We start from the raw sequence: 19992 nt of genomic DNA, 5'->3' as shown, positions 1-19992 counted from the left end.
CAGTCCATCCCGGCTCCTGCTGAGGATGTTTCTGATTCTGAGAAACGGGTTGAGGCTGAGTGTGCCCTCGGGAAAGCAAGAGGATGGGAGAGCTGACCCCCCAGGGTTTATCTGAGCACAGGAGGGCTGCAGAAGCTCACCTCCAGGTCCTTCAGGGTGGCACCCTGTGACTGCAATTCTCCGGGGAGATAGAGCAGGCCACAGGGTTGGCCCAGTGAAATCGGGGCCCGCCTTCAAGTCGGCAGGTGAAGGTGACCCTGGGCCGGAGGCTGCGGGCCAGGCCGGGCCCTTCTCTGGGCTCCTGAATGGAGACTGACTACCTCACTGTGACTGGCTCAGGCACTGAGGCCCCTCTGAGCCCCCAGCTCACACCCCCCGCCCCCCCTGCCATCAGCACAGACTCTGGTCTCTGGCTGGAAACCTCCTCGGCTGCTCTTGACCCACGCCGGGTTCCCCCATGGTAGCCTGGGCTGGGGCAGAAGGAGAGGTGGGGAGACTCCCCGACCCCAACCTCTGGCCCTGCTTGGGAGGGACTGTCAGGAGCAGCCCTGGCCCCCTGGCTTGGGCCCAGCAGGGGCTGGGAGTGCGGAGTGTTCCGGTGGCCCCTGGCCTGCTGGCTGTGGGATGGAGTCACCGTGCGGCTTGTCACTCTGACTTAGAGCTTCTCCTGCACTAAGCGGACTTGTCACCCCCAGAGGCCGGCCGGCTGGGTTCAGGCAAGACCGGCAGCTGCCCGGCTGCTGCTGGGACTGAGTGCTGCTGTGCAGGCAGCACTGAAAGGGGCTCTTGAGACCACCTGGTCAGTCCCTCTGAGCCTCGGTGTCACACCATCACAGCTCATGCCCTGATGGGGGCCAGCAAGAGGCCAGGCTGGGCTGGAAGCCCGACTCCTAGCACAAACCTCCCACCTGCAGCCACTGCTCATTGTCCTTCCTTCTCCTTCATAACTTTCTGTTCCCCAGAACAGAATATCCCCCTCTTCCCCTCTCACTCCGCTCCCTCCCTTTCCTGCCGGCCCATCATTGCTTGGGAACAAGGCCGTGTTGGGCCGCGATGTCCAAGGAGACCCTGCACCGGGAAGGAGCAGTGTCAGCGCCATGTCAGCTGGGGCTCTGGGGCCAGGAGGCTGGAAGGTCCACAAAAGCCCCACGCTTCCTCCTGCCCCCCAAGGTGCAGGCTGGGGGCGCTTTCTCCTGCCCCCCAAGGTGCAGGCTGGGGGCGCTTTCTCCTGCCTCCCAAGGTGCAGGCTGGAGGTGCTTTCTCCTGCCCCCCAAGGTGCAGGCTGGGGGCGCTTTCTCCTGCCCCCCAAGGTGCAGGCTGGAGGTGCTTTCTCCTGCCCCCCAAGGTGCAGGCTGGAGGCGCTTTGTTGGCTGCAGGGTTTCCGTATTTTTTCCATCGCTTTGTGTCTGAAGGTAAACAGCCCACACAGAAGAGAATGAGCCATGCAAGTGAGCATGTGGGCAGTGGGTGGATGTGCACGCACACACACTTGTGCACACACATGCACGCACACACACACACACTTATACACACGCACACACACACACACACACACACACAGCCCACCTGGCACTCTCTGACTTTCAAGGTGGCTTCTTCTGGAGATGGAGTGTGTTCCTGTGGCAATGCCAGGTGTGCGTCTCCCCACCACCTGCCTCCCTGGAAGCCCCGCCTGAGTGACTGGCCCCTTCGCAGCCGTGTGCCTTGGCCCTCACTCGGCATTGGCCTTCTGCACCAGCGGCCTCGCGTGGGTTTCCTGTTTCCCCATCGGACCAGAGGGAGAGCTTTGTCACCCAGACCGGGCCTCCTGAGGGCGGGAACTGTCTCCCTCCATTCGGGCCCAATCGGTGGCTCTCACTCTCCAGGCAGAGTCTGACCTTGGACTTATTTTTGAGGGTGGAGGGAGGCTCCCAAGGTGCCCACAGGGCATGCTAGCACAGGCTGGCGTGCAGGTGGCTTGGAAAATGCTGGAGCGAGCCAGCCTGGCTGCCGGCTGAGGAGGCTCCCTCACAGCTGCCCAGGCGCACCTCCCCTCTACCCTCTGTCAGGCAGAGGAGCCCGCGGCCTCGGGGAAACTTCCAGAGCTCCCGAGCCTCCTCTTTCCTAAGAGGAGGAACTGGGTGGGAGGCAGCATCGAGGGCAGAGGCCGAACTGGATGAGGCCCTCCTGGCAGCAGGTGGTTGGACTCGTGCAGGGCACCCGAGGGAGGTGGCTGAGGCTTCTCCGGGCTCCTCAGACAGGAGACCCTCCTCCCTGCTCTGGGAGTTCGTGACGCCTAAGCGGCCCCCATAACACTGGGCTTGGGTGTGTTGCTCATAGCCGGCATTTTTAAATCAAAAGGAGTCCGAGTCTCTTTCCCATTTAGACACCAAGCCCCCGAGGACAGCCTCTGCCTCCTGGGGTTTAACATCACCCAGACAACTCCTGAGGTGGCGATGGGACTGGGCAGAAGCAGGGTGCCCGGGTGCCAGCCCTGCTCTGCCTGACGTCAGCTGTGTGACCCGCGCTAATGCTCGCTGTGTAGCTCACCTCTCAGGTCTCTTCCAGTTCTAACGGGTTCTGACTAAGTGATAACGTTGAGCCTCACTGGCCCCATCTGGAAAATGGGGATGGTAATCCCCCCAGCACGGTTCATAGAGCCGTGATGAACCAAAGCAGAACTTCTTTGGAAACGAGTTTAGCTCTGGCACCTCTCCTGGCCAGCAGAGGCCCGGTGCGAGTCTACGCTTTGCGGGTGGCACGTACCTGTCTTTTCAGGGAAACAGAGGCAGTCCAGGTTGGGCAGCAATTCCACCAAGCCTGTGCGGGGTCGAGGCTGCGTTCTCTGGGGGCGCCTCTTAGGTGGGCACCCTTGGAAAGGAGCTGTCTTCTCCCAGGACCGTGCAGACCTGCGCCCCACGACCGTGCGGGCGAACGCAGTGGGCCAGGCGTGGGAAGGGGGGAGCCTGGCGGGAACAGGGCTCTCCTGACCCTCTGCCCACCCCCAGCTCCCGGTGCCCATGGCTGTGCTGTATCTGCTGTCCAAAGAGCGGCTGCTGACCTGCTGCCCGCAGAGGAGGCCGCTGCTCCTGTCTGCAGATGAGCTCGCCCTGGAGACACAGCCTCCCGAGAAGGAAGCCGCTTCCTCGCTGCCCCCAAAGGTTCAGTCACACCCAGGTGGGGGCTCTCACGGACCCTCATGTCGCAGCCCCACACCGAGGCTCCTCCGGTAACCCCTCCCCCAGAGGGTGACCATAGGTCACAGGCGATAGAGGTTGGAAAAGAACCTTGGCACCAATGGTCTCATGAGGCAGGAGATGGAGCAGCCTGGCCAAGGGAACCAGGAAGGCAGACTTCCAGCTCCAACCTTGCTGTGTGACCTTGGGCAAGTTACTTGACCTCTCTGAGCCTTGCTTCCACCAGGACTGTGAGGTGGCCAGGGGCTGATTCTAACAGATGGTTGGTTGAAGCTAGAGAAGGTAGGAGGCCGTAAGTGGTCCTCCATGCCGCCAGCCGCTTCCCCTGGGCACGCAGAGGCACGGGGCGGGAGCGAGGCTCAGCCCTGCTCTTCTCATCTCATCCAGCGCACGAGGACCTGTTCAGCTGCTGCCGGAGGAGGAACTTCAGAGGAGCCCCTTACTCCTTCTTCGCCATCCACGTCACAGCTGCCCTGGTCCTGTTCATGACCGACGGGATGACGGTGAGCCTGCCCCCGGGGCGCCCCTCCCTGGGGACCCTCCGCCCGAGACTCCAATCTGGGGATGGCAAGAGAAGGAGAGAGGCATCAAGGTTTCCTAGAGCCCTCACCTGTAGTTCAGTCGATCCAAAACTTCAAACTGAATAAAAGTTCTGGGGTGGCTGTTTCCAGAATTGCTCACAGCCCCTTGGTACTACGGTCTTCTGTCCCAGCCAATAGTTTACATGTTCGTTAACTCTGGAGAGAGGGGCCTATGGGTTTGTTACTAAGTGCAGGCCCCCCCGAGTTTTTTTTTTTTTTAAACATATTTTATTGATTTTTTACAGAGAGGAAGGGAGAGGAATAGAGAGTTAGAAACATCAATGAGAGAGAAACATCGATCAGCTGCCTCCTGCATGCCCCCTACTGGGGATGTGCCTGCTACCAAGGTACATGCCCTTGACCAGAATCGAACCTGGGACCCTTGAGTCCGCAGGCCGGCGCTCTATCCACTGACCCAAACCGGCCAGGGCCCACCCCGAGTTTTTTAAAGGGGCAGAGCCCTGTTCTGCCAAGCAGAGGTCATGCCAGGTGAACTCAGGAGCACTCTGCTCCCTGGAATACATCCCGCACCTGGGCTCCTTCGCCACGTCGCACAAACGAGCCACAGATATCGGGGCGGGGCCCAGCGGTTCAGTCTGCTGGTGACCTCTGTCACACCACGTAATGCCTTTTTCTAGAAATCTCTAAGGGTTAGATTAGGATGGTGTGAATGGCTGACGCACTGATGGCCACATGAGGGGCTCTCCAGAGAGAAAGCCCGCACCCTCGGCGACCTGGCGGAAGGTGCTCGTGTCGGCCGGCGCTGGTTGACTTCCAACTCGCAGTGTGACCTCGGGCAAGTCGCTCCTCCACCCTCTCATCTGTAAAATGAGATGCTGGTACACACACTCTTTAGCAAACGTCCTTCAACAAAAAGCTTTCTGTGGAATCAGGACAAATAAGATACGTAGTGGGACCCGGATCTGGTGAGGGGCCACGGAGCTCCCGCACCTCCCTGGACCCAGAGGCCAGCGCAGGTGCAGTCGGGAGCCGTGGCGCCCAGGGTCTGTCCTCGGCTCCGGCCTGTGTGCACTGTGTGATCTTGGCCCCAAGCCCACCCTTTGTGGAGCAGGAGGGTCCCCCGACACCTGCCCGGCCAGGGCTTCCTTTCCCAGGGGTCTGGTCTGGCCACGCTGCAGGTGTGCTCAGCGGGCTCGTCTCCACAGGGCGCATATTCCACCTTCGTGTACAGCTATGCCGTGGAGAAGCCCATGTCGATGGGACACAGGATGGCTGGCTACCTCCCCAGCCTCTTCTGGGGCTTCATCACCCTGGGTCAGCTCGTCTCCATCCCCATCTCCTCCCGCGTGAGGCCGGCCACCATGGTTTTCATCAACGTGGTGAGTAGCCTCCTCTCACTTCTTGGAGCCTCAGGAGAAGCATTCACTCCTGGCCCTACCACCGCCCCAGGCCTTTGCTCAGGACTGAACTCTGCCAATGGGGTGCAAGTCGGGGTAGAGGGAGGGGTAGATGCTGGTGAAGAAGGGTGGAGATCCAGGAGGTGGAGCCTACCCTTGCGTCCTTGGAAATGTCCCTTCCTCCCTCTGCCCTCCCCCCATCTGTACTCCGACAAGGAAGGAGACAATTCCTGTTGTGTGTGGGTAGGTCCCAGCTGACAAACTGCCTGCAAGGGAAGCAGGTTCTGGCGTTGGTCCTCCGTGTCCACCTTGGTGCCCAGCTGGCAGAGCCTGTGACCAGTGGAAGCCAGGGGACCCTGGCCTTCAGAATCACCCTCTCTGGGCTGGAACCTGGCATGTGCATTTTGAAACTCTCCCAGGTGGTTCTCTAGCAGCCAGGCTGGCATGTGGGCTGCCTTCCAGGAACTGGTCTGCCCAGGAGGCGGGAGGTCGGAGCCTGAGTGATGGGTCTTAGCTTTCACCCTGAAATGTATCTCTGGCACCACCTATGACAAAGGGTCCGGATTCCAGATTCCAGAAAGGTCTCCACCCAACCTCCTGGAAGGGCTGGACTTACCTCCATAACACCCCTGTGCAGAGGAGGGGCACACGGCCTGTTCAAACCCCCAGGGACTGGGAACTCATTCCCTGACCTCGTATCCCCATCTGTTGTCAGAAAGTCCTTCCCTGGATTGAGTTTCTAGCAGAGAGAGGGTTGGGAAATACTGTTGGGCTACACAGACCAAACACGATGAGTCCCAAGAAAGGTTTTGGATTTGCCTTGTCCTGGTTTATGACCTTCCAGAAAGAAATTTCCCATCATCCAGCTCCACAAATACCTCTGTGCCTGGACTCACACCCAGCCCGACCTTGAACCTGCAATCCAGGCACGTGCCCTGACCCAGAACCCAGCCGGTGACCTCCTGGTGCCTGGGCTGATGCTCAACCACTGAGTCACACCAGCTGGGCCCAGATGCACTTTGTATAGAAATTAGTCAATATTGACAAACACATTTTTTATTTTTAAAAAATATATTTTTATTGATTTCAGAGAGGAGGGGAGGAGGGGAGAGAGATAGAAACATCAATGAAGAGAGAATCATTGATCGGCTGCCTCCTGCATGGCCCACACTGGGGATCGAGCCCGCAACCCAGGCATGTGCCCTTGACCGGAATGGAACCTGGGACCCTTCAGTCCACAGGCCGACGCTCTATCCACTGAGCCAAACCAGCCAGGGCGACAAACACATTTTAAAAAGAAATTTTAAAGGGTTGTTTTACCAAAAACATTACCATGGGGCAGTCCCCTGACTGAACTAGAAAGATTGCTGGTCCCCTGGCCCATCGCAGGGGCTACCATCTGCCGGTGGAGTCTGAGCCGAATCTGGGGGGAGCCACGCTGGCCTGCCAGAGCCGCTGACCATCTCTGGGAGTCCTGCCGGGATTCCTGGACGCTGGGGGACCCTGCAGCCACCACCACTCTCCTGTGACCGGGGCTTCCTCCGTGAGCTCCGGGCCTTTACGGAAGAAGCAGTTCCTCTTCGTGAGGAGTGGAGGACCCCGCCTCTAGCAGCAGGAACAGAGCTAATGACTTGGCTGGAGTTCCCTGTGCTTACAGGCAGGGCCTTGGGGGCAGTCAGGACCCCTCATCAAGCACTTGTTGAGCGTGTGTGGTAGGCCAGTTGTTGGCGATGGCTGGCGGGGGGTGGGGGGCGCACCTTCTCCCAGCCTCACGTTCTCTGGGCTGGGTTGGCAGCCAGGACTGCGGAAGGTGCAGTCCCCACCTCTTCCACAGGGTGGCACGCTGGTCACAGCGCTGTTCCTCATGCCTGAGTGTCCAGGTCAGGAGACCGACTCCTGCGGGTTTTTCTCTCTGACGGACACCCAGCCTTTCCCAGTTTCTAACCACCTCCGTCACCGCCGTGACAGGTCGGCGCGGTGGTGACACACCTGGTGCTTCTCGCTTTCTCCTACAACGTCATCTTCCTGTTCGCGGGCACCGCCTGCCTGGGCCTGTTCCTCAGCAGCACCTTCCCCAGCCTGCTGGCCCACACGGAGGACATCCTGCAGTACAAGGGTGAGTGTGCACGTGCGCAGGGTGAGCGCAGGGCGGGCCGCTCCCTCTGGCCGGCGCCGCTTCCCGCCCTCCCCGTCTCCTGCGATGCTCCTGGCTGGTGGGAACAGGTTCTGATCCAGGTGGCTCCCACTTCAACAGGATACCTCAGTGTGTGATTTCAGGCCTCAGAGCAGCAGTACGTTCCTCTCGCCCACTTCCTTTTCCCCGGAGTGATCTCTGCTGACCCACAGTTGGCGTGTTGTGTGACATGCGTGGACATTCCAAGTAGCACAGAAGTCACAGCCTAGGAGAGGGGTTTTACACCTCAGCAGTCATAGTGGCCCCACACCCAGAGGCTTGGAGCCAGCACTCACAGCTGCTGTGGGTTGTGACGCCGCTTCTTTGATGTCAGAAACCTCGAATTCTCTTCCCTAGTTTCCTTCTCTTTCTGTAGCCTCTCAAATGCAGATGGAAAAAATCTTTTGTAAAACGAGTTCATTGAAAATAGTTGTGTTTCAAACAGTTAACGTAACCTTTAGAACAGTGGTCGCCAAACGGTGGTCCACGAGGTCCGAAAGGTTGGTGACCGCTGCTTTAGAAGTAACTGGAGATGCCCTAGACCAGCGGTTCTCAACCTGTGGGTCGTAACCCCTTTGGCGGTCGAACGACCCTTTCACAGGGGTCGCTTAAGACCATTTGCATATCAGATATTTACATTACGATTCATAACGGTAGCAACATTACAGTTATGAAGTAGCAACGAAAATAATTTTATGGTTGGGTCACAACATGAGGAACTGTATTTAAAGGGCCAAAAGGTTGAGAACCATGTCAGCATTTTGGAAAACCCTAACTTAACTCTGGTGCCGTGTCACATATAGAAATTTTTTGATATTTGCAACCATAGTAAAACAAAGACTTATATTTTTGATATTTATTTTATATATTTAAATGCCATTTAACAAAGAAAAATCAACCAAAAAAATGAGTTCACGTGTCACCTCTGACACGTGTGTCATAGGTTCGTCATCACTGGCCTAGAGTGTCAGAAAAGCAGCATTAAAGATGGGTGGTTTATTTAGAGGAGGAAGGTGGTTTATTAGGGAGGTGGGGGCAGGGGAGGGGGGGGTCAGAACAATTAGAGCTGCACCCAGCTCCATCCCATAGCAATGAGACAGGAGACCGAGTCCTTGAAATCTAAGGATAATCCCCAAACCTCAAGCGAGTAGATTAAGTCGGGAGTAATGGTGATGTATGTCACACTATATCCCACAGTTTTAAGTGACCAACAGATGTCAGCGTTTAACAGGAGTAACAGCGAGTTATAGTGGTGGGTTCTGCCTGCAGATGGTCACTCAGACCCATCTTCTCTTCATCTCTCCCCACCCTGCCTTAGCTCGGGCTCCATCACTTACCTGCTAGGACTCTAACAGCACCCAGCACCCAGCTTTCCCCGGTGTCTGATCACCTCCTTCGCTGCCTTGGCAGGTCTTGGCTTGTCTCCTTGCCTTCACCTTTGCCCCCATCAGAGGTTCAGTGCTGGTTCCCCATGAGAATCCCCTGGAGCGCTTGTTACAAAACCCAGCACCTGGGCTTCCGCTCCACCACCAAGTCTGATGTCACTGGTCGGGAGCTGCTGGGTGATTCTAACGCGGAGCCAGGGCGAGGGCCACTCATTCACGCAGCCATCCCCGGCACTGCCACCGGGGGCTGCCTCCACAGCTGGCCCTGGCCTTCCTGTCTTCCCGTGGGGTATGGGGCTCTCTTCCTTTGCCCGGCCTTCTCCCACCCTGCTCCCCCTCAGAGCTGGCATTCCAGCCGGCTACTCCCTGACAGCACATGAATCCTCAGCATGGAAAGCCTTCGACTCCGTCCCTCCCGGAAGCTTCCCTGATCCCCACTAAAAAGGTACCCCCTCCTCTGCTTCTCATGTTTGATCCCCTCAAGGCTTTTGTACCTAGTTATCTGCATCTTCTCCTTGACAACACACTCCCCATGGGCACCAGTGAGGGACAAGGGCCGGGGCGAGGGCTGTGAGGTCATCAGCAGACCCGAGTATCCGTCCGGCCTGCCTCTCCCTGGCTTTGTGGCCTGGTGTGATTCGATTTCTTTCCCCTCTCCGAGCCTCAGTTTTCTCATCTGAAAAGTGGGGATGCCAATACTTCCCTGTGAGGATTGCTTTGCGCGTTAGAGGAAATGTAAAGCTCTTGACTCAGCCGCTTACCTGGCTCCCAGGTACCCAATATATATATGTTAACGCTAATTACTCATCAGTGTTTACCACAGTACTTGATGCTCAGAAGGTACTGGAAGGTTTTTGAATGAATGAGTGGAACAGACAGTGGGTGCCACTGGGATTCAGAGAAGCGAGTGACCAGTGTTAAATCTCGAGGTAGCTTCATGGAAGAGATGGGACGTGAGCTGGCCCGGAGTTCGGAAAGGCGGAAGGAAAAAGGAAAGGCATCCGGGGAAGGGTGGGGCGGGGCAGTGGCCAGTGTGAGAGCAAAGGCGCAGAGACAGGAGGAAATGATCTGCTTTATTAAAAAAACACTGTGTCTACCGTCCGTCTGTCCGTGGGCCACTGTGTGATAAGCAGTGATGTGTCCACTGCACTAACAGCCAAGGCCCGTCCTCTCTCAGGGGCTTAACCCTGGTGGGCGAAGCTGCCCAGTAGACAGACGGGGGGGGGGGGGAACATGAGACAGATGAGGGGGCTGAGGGTGCACAAAGGAGCAGCAAACCCAGGTTGAGGGATGGGATGAGAGAACAGAAGGAAATCCAAGCAGGACTGGAAGCTGAGGAGGAGGAGGAGGAGGAGGAGGAGGGAATGCACATGTGGGACCAGGGGGCGAGTGTGAGTGCACAGGTGCGGAGCTGACGGTTCTCCTCCGGGCTGCAGGGCAGCCTGCCAGCAGGGAGTGCGAGCTGAGTCTGCGCTCCCAACAGGCACAGGTTAGAAAGGGCCCTGGCAACCCCGGCCCGGCGCTCGGACTGGATCCTGAGGCAGCGCTGGAGGGTTTCAGCAGGGAGCTGGCCTGGCTTCGGGGGTTTGCGTGTCCAGGGCTGTGCTAAGCACTCCGTGCCTCGCACCGGTGGGACCCACGCGCCAGCCCTGTGACGCCCATTTCACAGAAGGAAACCGAGGCCCCGAAAAGGGAGAGAACTGCCTCAGGTCACAGAGCTGCAGGGGGCACGGCGGGGCGTGGGCCAGGCTGACTCTGAAGTGTGGGCTCTGAAAGTCGGTGCCAGGCTGGTGAGCGGGGCGCTGGTTGGGGCAGTGCCAGGGCGTCAGGACACCCTTCTGCCCAGAGTGGAGGCGGCCTGGGGTCAGGAGGTCTGTCGGAAAGGGGGGGGCGGGCACGTTGGGAAGGGCCCTGAATGCCAGGTTAAGCCCCTTGGAATTCACCAAGGAGACAAGGGTGAACCGTTGAAGGTCTCAGAACGGGGAGGGTCGTAATGACGGCAGGACCTGAGCATCCCCAAAGCCCGGTGAAGAGCTCAAGTCTGGCCCTGGCTGGTTTGGCTCAGTGGGTAGAGCATCAGCCTGCGGACTGAAGGGTTCCAGGTTCGATTCTGGTCAAGGGCACATGCCTGGGTTGCGGGCTTGATCCCCAGTCGGGGACGTGCAGGAGGCAACCAATCAATGATTCTCATCATTGATGTTTCTCTCTCTCCCCCTCTCCCTTCCTCTCTGAGATCAATAAAAACATATTTAAAAAAAAAAAAAAAGAGCTAAAGTCTGAGAAGCCTTAAGAATGGCAAGGAGTCCTCCTAGGCAGCCATGCTGCTTCCCGGACACCTCCCAGAATAACACGGAACACGCCGGCTGCCTGTCTCCTAACTTGTTCTCACTAAACCAAGCCCCTCTCTTTTGGGTAGGCTGTGCGACCACGGTGCTGGTGACAGGGGCAGGACTTGGCGAGATGTCCCTCCAGATGCTGGTTGGCTGGGTAAGTGGAAAACTCTGGGGGCGGGGGAGGAGCACTTGGGGTGCACTCCTTCAGGCAGGTGGGAAGGCAAGCGGGCCCACTCGGTGTTACCTGCCTCCGTTGCTGAGCCAGCCCTGGAAGCTGAGCCTCCAAATGGGGAACCCGGAGCTGGGAAGGGATGCGAGAGGCCAAGGCAAACACAAGTCATGTCTGGGAGCAGGGCCAGGGGGCCCCGTGGGAACGTTTAGCTCCCGGGCCTGGGATGGATTGCACTGCAGAGTTCTTTGTCCATCGCTTCTCAACCGGCCACTCCCTCAGCCTGCCTCTCGGAGCCTCTGGCCACCTACAAAGGGCCCAGCTTTCCTGCCCGGACCCTGCCCTGGCCCTGGGCCGGCTCTCAGTTCTTGTCCCACACCCACCATGCATGTGTTCACCAGGGAAAGTAAGTCTGCTTTTTACCGAATACTGGAGTGTAGACATTGTCACCCCCTTTCTGCAGCGGAGGGTACTGTAGCCCAGATCAACTAAGCAGCTCCCCTCAGTCATCACACTTCTAGTGACTGTCGGGTGACTTCCAACCCAGGTCTTTCCATCTCCAAAGTCCCTCCTCACTGCTCCCCTGCCCTCTGCTCTGGCCTGCCGGGCGGGGAAGAGCTGCATCGTCCAGGGCCCTCTGCGTGCAGACGAGGGGGCTTGGATGGGCTTCAGTGTGGTCTCGGGGAGGCTACGGAGGAAACTGGTGCTAATTGCTGAAGTTGGTGGTGGGTCCATGGGCGTTCCATATGCAACTTTGACACGTGTATGTGTGTGTGTGTGTGTGTGTGTGTGTGTGTGTCCTCTGCAAAGCTCTGGTCAGGCCTCGTGGGGAGAGGAACACCTAGTGTGACTGGAGTTTTAAGGAAGACAGGGACGTTTTTCAGAAGGTTCCAGGCACAGAGCTGAAAGGGACTGCCGGGGTCCCCGGGCCCAGCCCCTGCCGTGGAGCAGGATTTCTGTCTCCTCCAGAAACATGACCTTGAAACGAGGCCAACATGTTCCTGCTGCCCACGTTCCTGTCTGTCGGTGTGACCGTCCTCGGCTTGGCTAGAAAACCCGCCGAGGGCCGGAGCAGGCCGCTTCCGCCCATACAGCTTCATGTGAGGGTTTGATGGCCCCTGTCTCTGTGTTTCCCCTTTGGCAGGTATTCCAGGCTCGGGGCAGCTACAGCTTCCTGGTCTGTGGCGTGATCTTTGCCTGCTTGGCTTTTACCTTCTACATCTTGCTCCTGTTTTTCCACAGGATGCACCCTGGACTCTCATCAGGTAGGGAAAGGAGCCGTTTCTGCACAAGGGGAGGAAAACAGAGGGGGGAGGACGTGGGAGATGCTCTGGACCTCAGCACGCCACCAGGGCTGTTCTGGTCCAAGAAAAATGCAAGGAAATGTTTACTTTTCCACAGCTTCCTCTCCCCTCTTCCTGCTTTGCCAGGCGATTGTCTGCGCTGCGAGCAATGGGGGGCTGGCTCATGGTTTCTCTACTAGGAGAGGGGCATGGACGTGAACTTGGCTTCCTGCATCCCACGGGCCTCAGGACCGCGGGCCAGGACTCTCCCGGCCTGCGCGGGGCCCTGAGCTGCAGAGCCTGCCTCCTTCCTTGGCTGGAACTCAGCCCAGCAGCCCAATTGGCCCTCTCTCTGCAGTTTAGGATTTTGACTCGAGTCCAGATCTTTTTGTCAAAAAGAAGTCCTCGGGCCAAGTGGCAAAGAAAAGCTCCTTCAGGACAGAGGCACACCTAACAGTCTCACTGCTGCAGAACCCAGGCTGGGGGAGTCCCACAGCTATTTTCATTGCCTGCGCCCTTCCCGGCCTTTCCGCCCAGAGCTCTCAACATCCCCACAACTGCTTCCGCCGTGCATGTGGCCAGGCCCTAAGGCAGCGGTTCTCAACCTGTGGGTCGCCAACCCCTTTGGCGGTCGAACGACCCTTTCACAGGAGTCGCCTAAGACCATCCTGCATATCAGATATTTACATTATGATTCATAACAGTAGCAACATTACAGTTATGAAGTAGCCACGAAAATAATTTTATGGTTGGGTCACAACATGAGGAACTGTATTTAATTAAAGGGCCAGAAGGTTGAGAACCACTGCCCTAAGGGAAGGTGCCCAGGTAGAGCCCTCGTCATCCCCATGAAAAGCAAAGTCTGGAGGGACAGGCAGCCACAGTCCTCTCTGGGCAGTGGACACATGCCCGCTTTGAGCAATCAGTGTAGAAGCCCAGAAGAGCAATGGGGGGTGGGGGGGTTCCCCAATCAGCTCTAACGACAGTCGTGCCGTGAGGTGGCCAGTACCAACAGCCGTCTAGTCCAGCACAGAGCCTCCCTTTAGGCCACACGTTCAAGAAGTGTTTGCTGAATGTCAAATGAGTGACATTGAACAAATTCCCTAATCAAGGGAGACAAAAAGAAATACATATTCCCTAAGCCCCAGACACTGATCTCAACAAACTGCCTCCACCAACAGTTGCCAGAACCAGTAGGTCTAACTTGTCACCTGGCTCTCTAAGGAGCCACGGGCGGCAGAGAAGCGAGGCGGGGGAAGCTCTCAGAACCAGCACTGCCTGCAGCTGAGACGTGCTGCCTGGTTTTTATTGTTGTTGTTGCAGTTCCTCCCCAGGACAGACCATGCGGGACGGAAGGCTCCGAATGCTACCAGAGGTAGAAGTGGGGGAAGGAGGCAGGCGAATACATCGGCCTCTCGAGCACCAGTGGAGACCAAAGCGTGGAAGAAAGCTGGCCGGAAGCGGAGGCCATCGGTCCCCCGGCGCCTCGGTCAGGTCTTCTCCACTCAATACTGGCGTAGAAGGAATTAAATCGCGTTCTGGTACCTGGGTCCTCCCTGGGCAAATCATTAGGATTTTACTCGGCTAGTCCAGCGACTTCCCTCCTCCCTGGGGGGACTTGGTCAGAGCTGCCCAGGATGCCGCTGGGGAGGAGGAGGAGGAGACTGTCACTTCACTCTACTGGCCGCCTCCTGCATGGACCACACCCCAGGTTTGAAGATCACTCTTAGATGATTTTGAAAATACAGGTTGAAATCATAAAGCTTGATGATCACTGTTCTATGTAGATCTACTTTAAGTTAATCAGAACCAACCCCACGTTCCTCCGTGGCATGCTCCTAGGATTTATGTGCTTTTTCCTTATTCACAGTCCAGAGTCCCCCAAATTCCTGCTGCTGGTATCAGTAGCTCATCCATGATCTAAAACAGCAAAAGGAAACGTTGAATCTTGCTTTCTTCGGGACACTAATTCAGCGGTATGCTGGGCTAGCTCCTACCAGTTTATAAGAAAAAAAAAAAAGGCTGATCTTTAAAATTTCATTTTGAGAGCTGTCTGTTAAATGCGGCCGTTATTAAAATTTAAATGATAGAAACTTACAATTAAATTACATTAAAGACGAAGGTAATGCCTACTCAAAACTCATCACTTCCTGATTTTTCTATGTCTGTGCTCTTGGAGGAATTGATGACTGTCGTGTCTGTATTGTAGAAACACTATCACTTTCAGTGATGAGGTGTTGCTGACTCGAGGTCAGCCAGAGTGGGAGTATTTACACCACAGAAATCGGCAAAGGCTACAAAGCCTGGCTTTTCTCCCCTGGAGGTGCAGGTGTTAAACATCTGCCCGCGCACCACTGCTAGTCATCAGTGCGAACTGGTCCAGAAGCTGCCCGAGAGAATGAGATGGATGTTCTATTTTTCTTTACTGACATTGACTAGCTTATAAAAGGTGTAGAAACGGCTCTAAGAACTTCTCAAAAACATCCAATTTAAACTTTACTTCTATAGAGAAAACAACTCTTTACAGGCATACCTCAGGGATATGGCGGGTTCAGTTCCAGACCATCGCAATAAAGCGAGTGTCACAATAAAGTGAGTTGCAATCTTTTTGCTGGTGGAGGCTCTCGCCTTCAATTTGTTAAAAAAAAAAAAAAAAAAGGCAACACAATAAAGCAAATCACAATTAAATGAGGTATGCCTGTGTACCAATGTCAAGTTCTTGGACAAAAATGGGACTTCTGAGCAATTCAAGCTGCGCAGTATCCTGAAAGCCGTGCCTGCCCGTCCAGAGCAAGTCCCATAGCGCTACACGCTCGGCGACCTGGAAAGGGGTGAGCCCTGAAACTGTAAGTTGTGAGGTGGCTGTCACAGTGACTGTGTTTAGTTCACCTGCTCTTTCTGTCTGTATACACGTGTACACCTATAAAAAGTAAGTGGATCCTGATTCTCAGTAACCTGTCCAGGAACGCGGTTCGCATGCCCGACATGAAAAGGTGTGTCTGGGCCTGTAGGCGCGGCTGTGAGCAGCCAGCAGCATGGAGTGGCGCTCACATCCGCCTGCGGAGACCCCGCACGGCGCTGGCCTCCGCTCCTCGCTGTGGCCCTGGGCAGGGACGTCACGGAGGCTCTTCCGGCTTCGCTGTTTTAATCTGTAAAGTGACATTTCTAGAAGGAATTACCCTACCTCAAAGGAATTCTGAAAAAATTTGGTGAATGTGTGTAATTATTCATATGCCTGACAGCTTAGAAATTGTTCATATGTTTGTTGTATGTTTATGGTAAGTCAAACAGATCCAAATTCTTTTGGAAGCTGGTGGGCTAGGGGTATAGTTTTAACTATGTCTGTAAACACTTAAAAGTATTCCATGCCAGCCAAACCTAAATGTGTAACCTAACGGTAGGGAGTGACTAACCGGGGCAAAAAGCAAACAGCTGTATTTTTCTTGTGGCTTTTTTCAAGAAAACATCCTTTTTATACAGAGTTAGAAAGAAGAATCCGTGGCTATATCTACGATGACCAAGATTAATTTGTGACTATAGAAAACGAGATTGAAACAAATTTAAGACTGCCTTTTCTAAAATAAAACATTTTAAATGGAATAAGTGTGTTATCTATTATCAAGGGCAATTGATCCTTTTATATAACCCCAGAAACAAATGACCAAATGTTCCCCCAGAGACAGGTCTTTATCGTAGTGTGAGTTCACATGGCTAATGTTTTAGAAGAAACAAGATCTTACCACACGGGCCTGAGAACCACGACTCCCTCTTACACACAATCTGGATAAGGAGAGGCGGGTGGGTGTTGATACCAGGCTGCACACTCAGTTTTCTGATCTTCTTTTTAAGAGTTCGGAGGTTCCAGGCTGCTGTGGACTTGCCATTTCCGGATTTCCTTCTGCTACTAGACGCGGGGACGGGACCCAGCATCAGTGCGCCAGGTTCACTAACGGGAGGTATCGTGACAGGTGCTGGAGAGAATTCACTTATTCATTCAAAAGGATTTGTTGAGCACCTACTATGCTCAAGGCACTGATCTATGTGCAAAGATAGAGCAGAAAATGAGATGCCAGTCCCTGCCTCCCAGAGATTACGCTGCAGCTGAAGACATACAGACGGTGAACAGAGATAACGTGCCACAGGATGCGTGATAACGGAGGGCCACAGAGAAGAGTAAAGTAGGGAAAGGGGTGGGAGAGGGAATGTCACGCGATGGTCTGGAAGGCCTTTCTAAGGAGGTGCCGTTTGTGCAGAAACCTGAGTGATGGACAGGAGCAAGCCATCCAAGTAGCCGGGAGAGACTGCACCAGGCAGGGGACACAAGTGCCAGGGCCTGAGGCTGCATGTGCTTGCACGGTGAGGGCTGGCGAGAGGCCGTGTGCTCCATGCACGAGGGAGGAGAAGAGGGGCAGGAAGTGAGAGTGGAAGCGAGGGCCAGATCATAGAAGCCGTGTTAGGCGTATAGATTTTTTTTTTTTTTTTTTTTTTTTTTAGTTACGTGAGTTATTAGGAGAGTTGTGAGCAGGTGAGGGGCAAAAATAAACTTGTGGACACAGGCAAGGTTACAATTGCAATAAACTGCATAGGAGATGGTGTCTAGGACATAGATGTGAGAGGAGGGAAACGAATAATCAATTCAGAAAGCCATTTTGTTAAAAATATTTACTTAAAAAAATACAGTTGTCCATATCTAGTTGCACATGTATCTATTAACGTATCTATATAATTTTGGGCTTTAGTAAATTTGATACAGTGCTTAAAGCCAGTTAGCCATTTCATTATACAAAGCAAGTGCCTGTCCTTATATAAAATAGTTTTTCAATGTCATCTAATAAAATGCTTATCATCATTACAGAATTTAACAACATTTTTGCATAGAACTTGAAGTGATAGAAAAAAATAATCTGACTAGTTATTCAGAGCAATGTCTGAAGACCCACGGGGTATCAACCACACCTTTTTTCTTTGAAAAGCAGTGGATTCAAAGTGCTGGCGCATCCTCCCCCTCACCCACCTAAACTTGGGGTCCTGTTTCTCCGTCATAAATAAATACAACTCAAGACTCAAAACAACATCCTTTGTTTCCCACAGGTTAGCTGGGGAGAGGGCAGTTTCTCTCACTCACATCAAAACTAAAGATTTTAATAAATGTTAGCAGTTGCCATCATTTTAATTGCCCCCTTTTTTTTTAAGGAAAAAGATTTAATACTTTGAAAGTCTCCCTAATATAAATTACACCGAAATTAAAACAAGTTCCTAATGACACTTGCACTTTATAGATAAGTATTCTATTTATACAAGAGTGGTGGATGCTGGGTATTATGAGGGACAGATTTCAAGAAAATAAACAAGGGGGTAAGTAACGAATGAAGTAACGGTCGTCTCAGTTGAGTTGATCCAGGTTTAAGGAAAGCACCCTGACAAGTTCTTATTACCACATATCCTAAAACTAAGACACTGACATAGAAAAACACATCTCTTCTGTGTTAATGCCATAACAGGTTTTCCTTCTGAATTATAGATTGGGTGAATGGAAGTTAAAAGTTTATTATTTAACACCATTTAATTCTCAAGTGATGGCAACACTGAAAATCCAGTAGAGCTCATTTAAAAATTGTTTGTTCTTCAAAATACAAAGTTAAACACTTTATTTTTAGCCAACTTGATTACTGGGAGACTAAAGGGCATAATTTTAAAAAAACTAATTTTAGTAACATTTTATTGCCTCAAACCAAAGCTAACTGGTAGCAAAATGACTGGATTGAGTTTCATATATAACCTTCCCTACCCACAAAGATAAACGAAACTGCCAGAAGACAAAAGTGAAGAAACAGATATGACTAGATATGACTATAATTAGAGACAATTGAATGGCCAAACGGAATAAACAGGCCTTAAGCAATAAAACATTAATTGTATTGATTTCTATCTGCATCTTAGTTTCACTGATACGGAGCAGGGACGTTCATCAAATATGCTACTTCACCACATAAGCAATGAATATAATATACAGCCCTCAAAAACAAAAAATATGAAATGTCTTAAACGGAACTGCATCCCCTAAATAACAGACAGTAAACAACCATGATTAAACAGAAAAGAAACTTAAAACTGAATAGTTTACAAAGTTGAATATAATCTACCAATTGCAAATCATCAAAAGCCATACATTTCTACCAAGCAGAATATTAAAAGCTTGTAAGTTATTTAAAACATCCTAGGCCAAAGAGCATGCCTACAGAGCCTAGAAGAATGGTAATCCATTCACCCCTTCTCCAAACAGTCTTAAGTTCCAGAAAACATAAATGAGAAATAAACTTTAATTCCCTGACTCTTAACATCCATTACTTGGAATTAGACTAACAAAATAATCATTAAGTGTTTCCAGTTATTAAAAACAAAACAGTGCTAATAATGGTGCCCAAAAAAGTGCCACGTGAATTGATACCAATATTTGGCATTCCCACCCCTGAACTCCAGGCACACTGTAATGATGGCATTGGCTAGAACTCTGGCGCAGCCACAGGACACCCCACCCCATCCAGAAGACCCCAGGCCTGTCCTAGCCCAGCTCATAATCCTCAGAGGGGACAAGAACCAGCATGGGCCCATATGAGATGGAAAACAAGGCAAAGCTGAGAACATTCAGCCCAAGATACTCTGAGGTTTCTAATACTTATGACGTACAGTTTAAGAGGTTAAATGAAGCTAAATACAATGTCAGAATTCCTCCACTATTATATCAATCCACGGGCAAATCGGTACTTCAGAAATATTATAGCATAATCCTCTCCTCTGAGAAACTTAGAACCCAATGTAATAAGGGTTTTACACAAAAGCAAAAGTAAATGTAGAAATTTTAAGACAGGACATCCTTATTTGCTCAATAATACATGAAATTAGAGAACAGATTAAGATGACTTTAACATATGTCACATACGGCGCTGTAGTTCTAAAATATTGGCAAGCAATTAGTCTTTAAGGCCTATGAGCCTACGCATTTTAAAAACCTGAAATGTGCAAAGCATTGATTTTTAAAAAGTGGCAACTGCAAAGTGCGCCAATTTTTTTTAAGTTTTAGTATAAAATAGCCCAGGAGCCATCCTAGAGGATGAATAATAAATGGTTCCTCTGAAAAACAGATTCTCACACACACAGAGTCAATACATCTCACACACACACACTCAGTCAATAAATCAAGAATGCTTGGGAAGAAATGCTCTAGTATCAATTAAATATTTAAAAATAAAACTTTAAACCTCATAAAACTTCCTGATGTATATTATACTCAAAAGACTAATGTTCAAGCGATTTACTATGTTTGATTGTATTCCTCATGAATTTTCTTGTTAAAGGTTTCATTTTAAATGATGTTAACGACAACTTGAGTTTTCTGGTTTCTAAAGAAAGCTTAAAGCCAACATTTCCCTGTCCACAGACCACTCTGGATTCCAGCTTTCATAATGGCGAAGCATGAATGGCTGCATCGAGAAACTGCTATATTCTGACAGGCTGTCAATCTATGGCGATCGAT

General features: G+C 52.5%; 2 protein-coding genes across 2 annotated transcripts in view; one reads left to right on the top strand and one right to left on the bottom strand.

The window, feature by feature from the left end:
* The window catches only part of MFSD4 (major facilitator superfamily domain containing 4), a 26444-nt gene extending 11389 nt beyond the window's left edge, over positions 1-15055 (top strand). The window contains exons 4-10 of the mRNA XM_005885286.2: positions 2988-3156; positions 3564-3679; positions 4924-5097; positions 7084-7231; positions 11090-11160; positions 12320-12440; positions 13782-15055. Coding sequence (XP_005885348.2) covers positions 2988-3156; positions 3564-3679; positions 4924-5097; positions 7084-7231; positions 11090-11160; positions 12320-12440; positions 13782-13837 — 855 coding nt within the window. The 3' untranslated portion in view covers positions 13838-15055. The remainder of the gene's footprint in view (positions 1-2987; positions 3157-3563; positions 3680-4923; positions 5098-7083; positions 7232-11089; positions 11161-12319; positions 12441-13781) is intronic.
* A 748-nt stretch (positions 15056-15803) lies between these two features.
* ELK4 (ELK4, ETS-domain protein (SRF accessory protein 1)) overlaps positions 15804-19992 on the bottom strand; it is a 15104-nt gene continuing 10915 nt past the window's right edge. The window contains exon 5 of the transcript XR_001360434.1: positions 15804-16429. The gene's annotated coding sequence lies outside the window, so the exon portion shown is untranslated. The remainder of the gene's footprint in view (positions 16430-19992) is intronic.

This window comes from Myotis brandtii, unplaced genomic scaffold (assembly GCF_000412655.1).
Source record: "Myotis brandtii unplaced genomic scaffold, ASM41265v1 scaffold898, whole genome shotgun sequence".
Classification (NCBI taxonomy): domain Eukaryota; kingdom Metazoa; phylum Chordata; class Mammalia; order Chiroptera; family Vespertilionidae; genus Myotis; species Myotis brandtii.
This window is presented reverse-complemented; position numbering and strand designations above follow the sequence as displayed.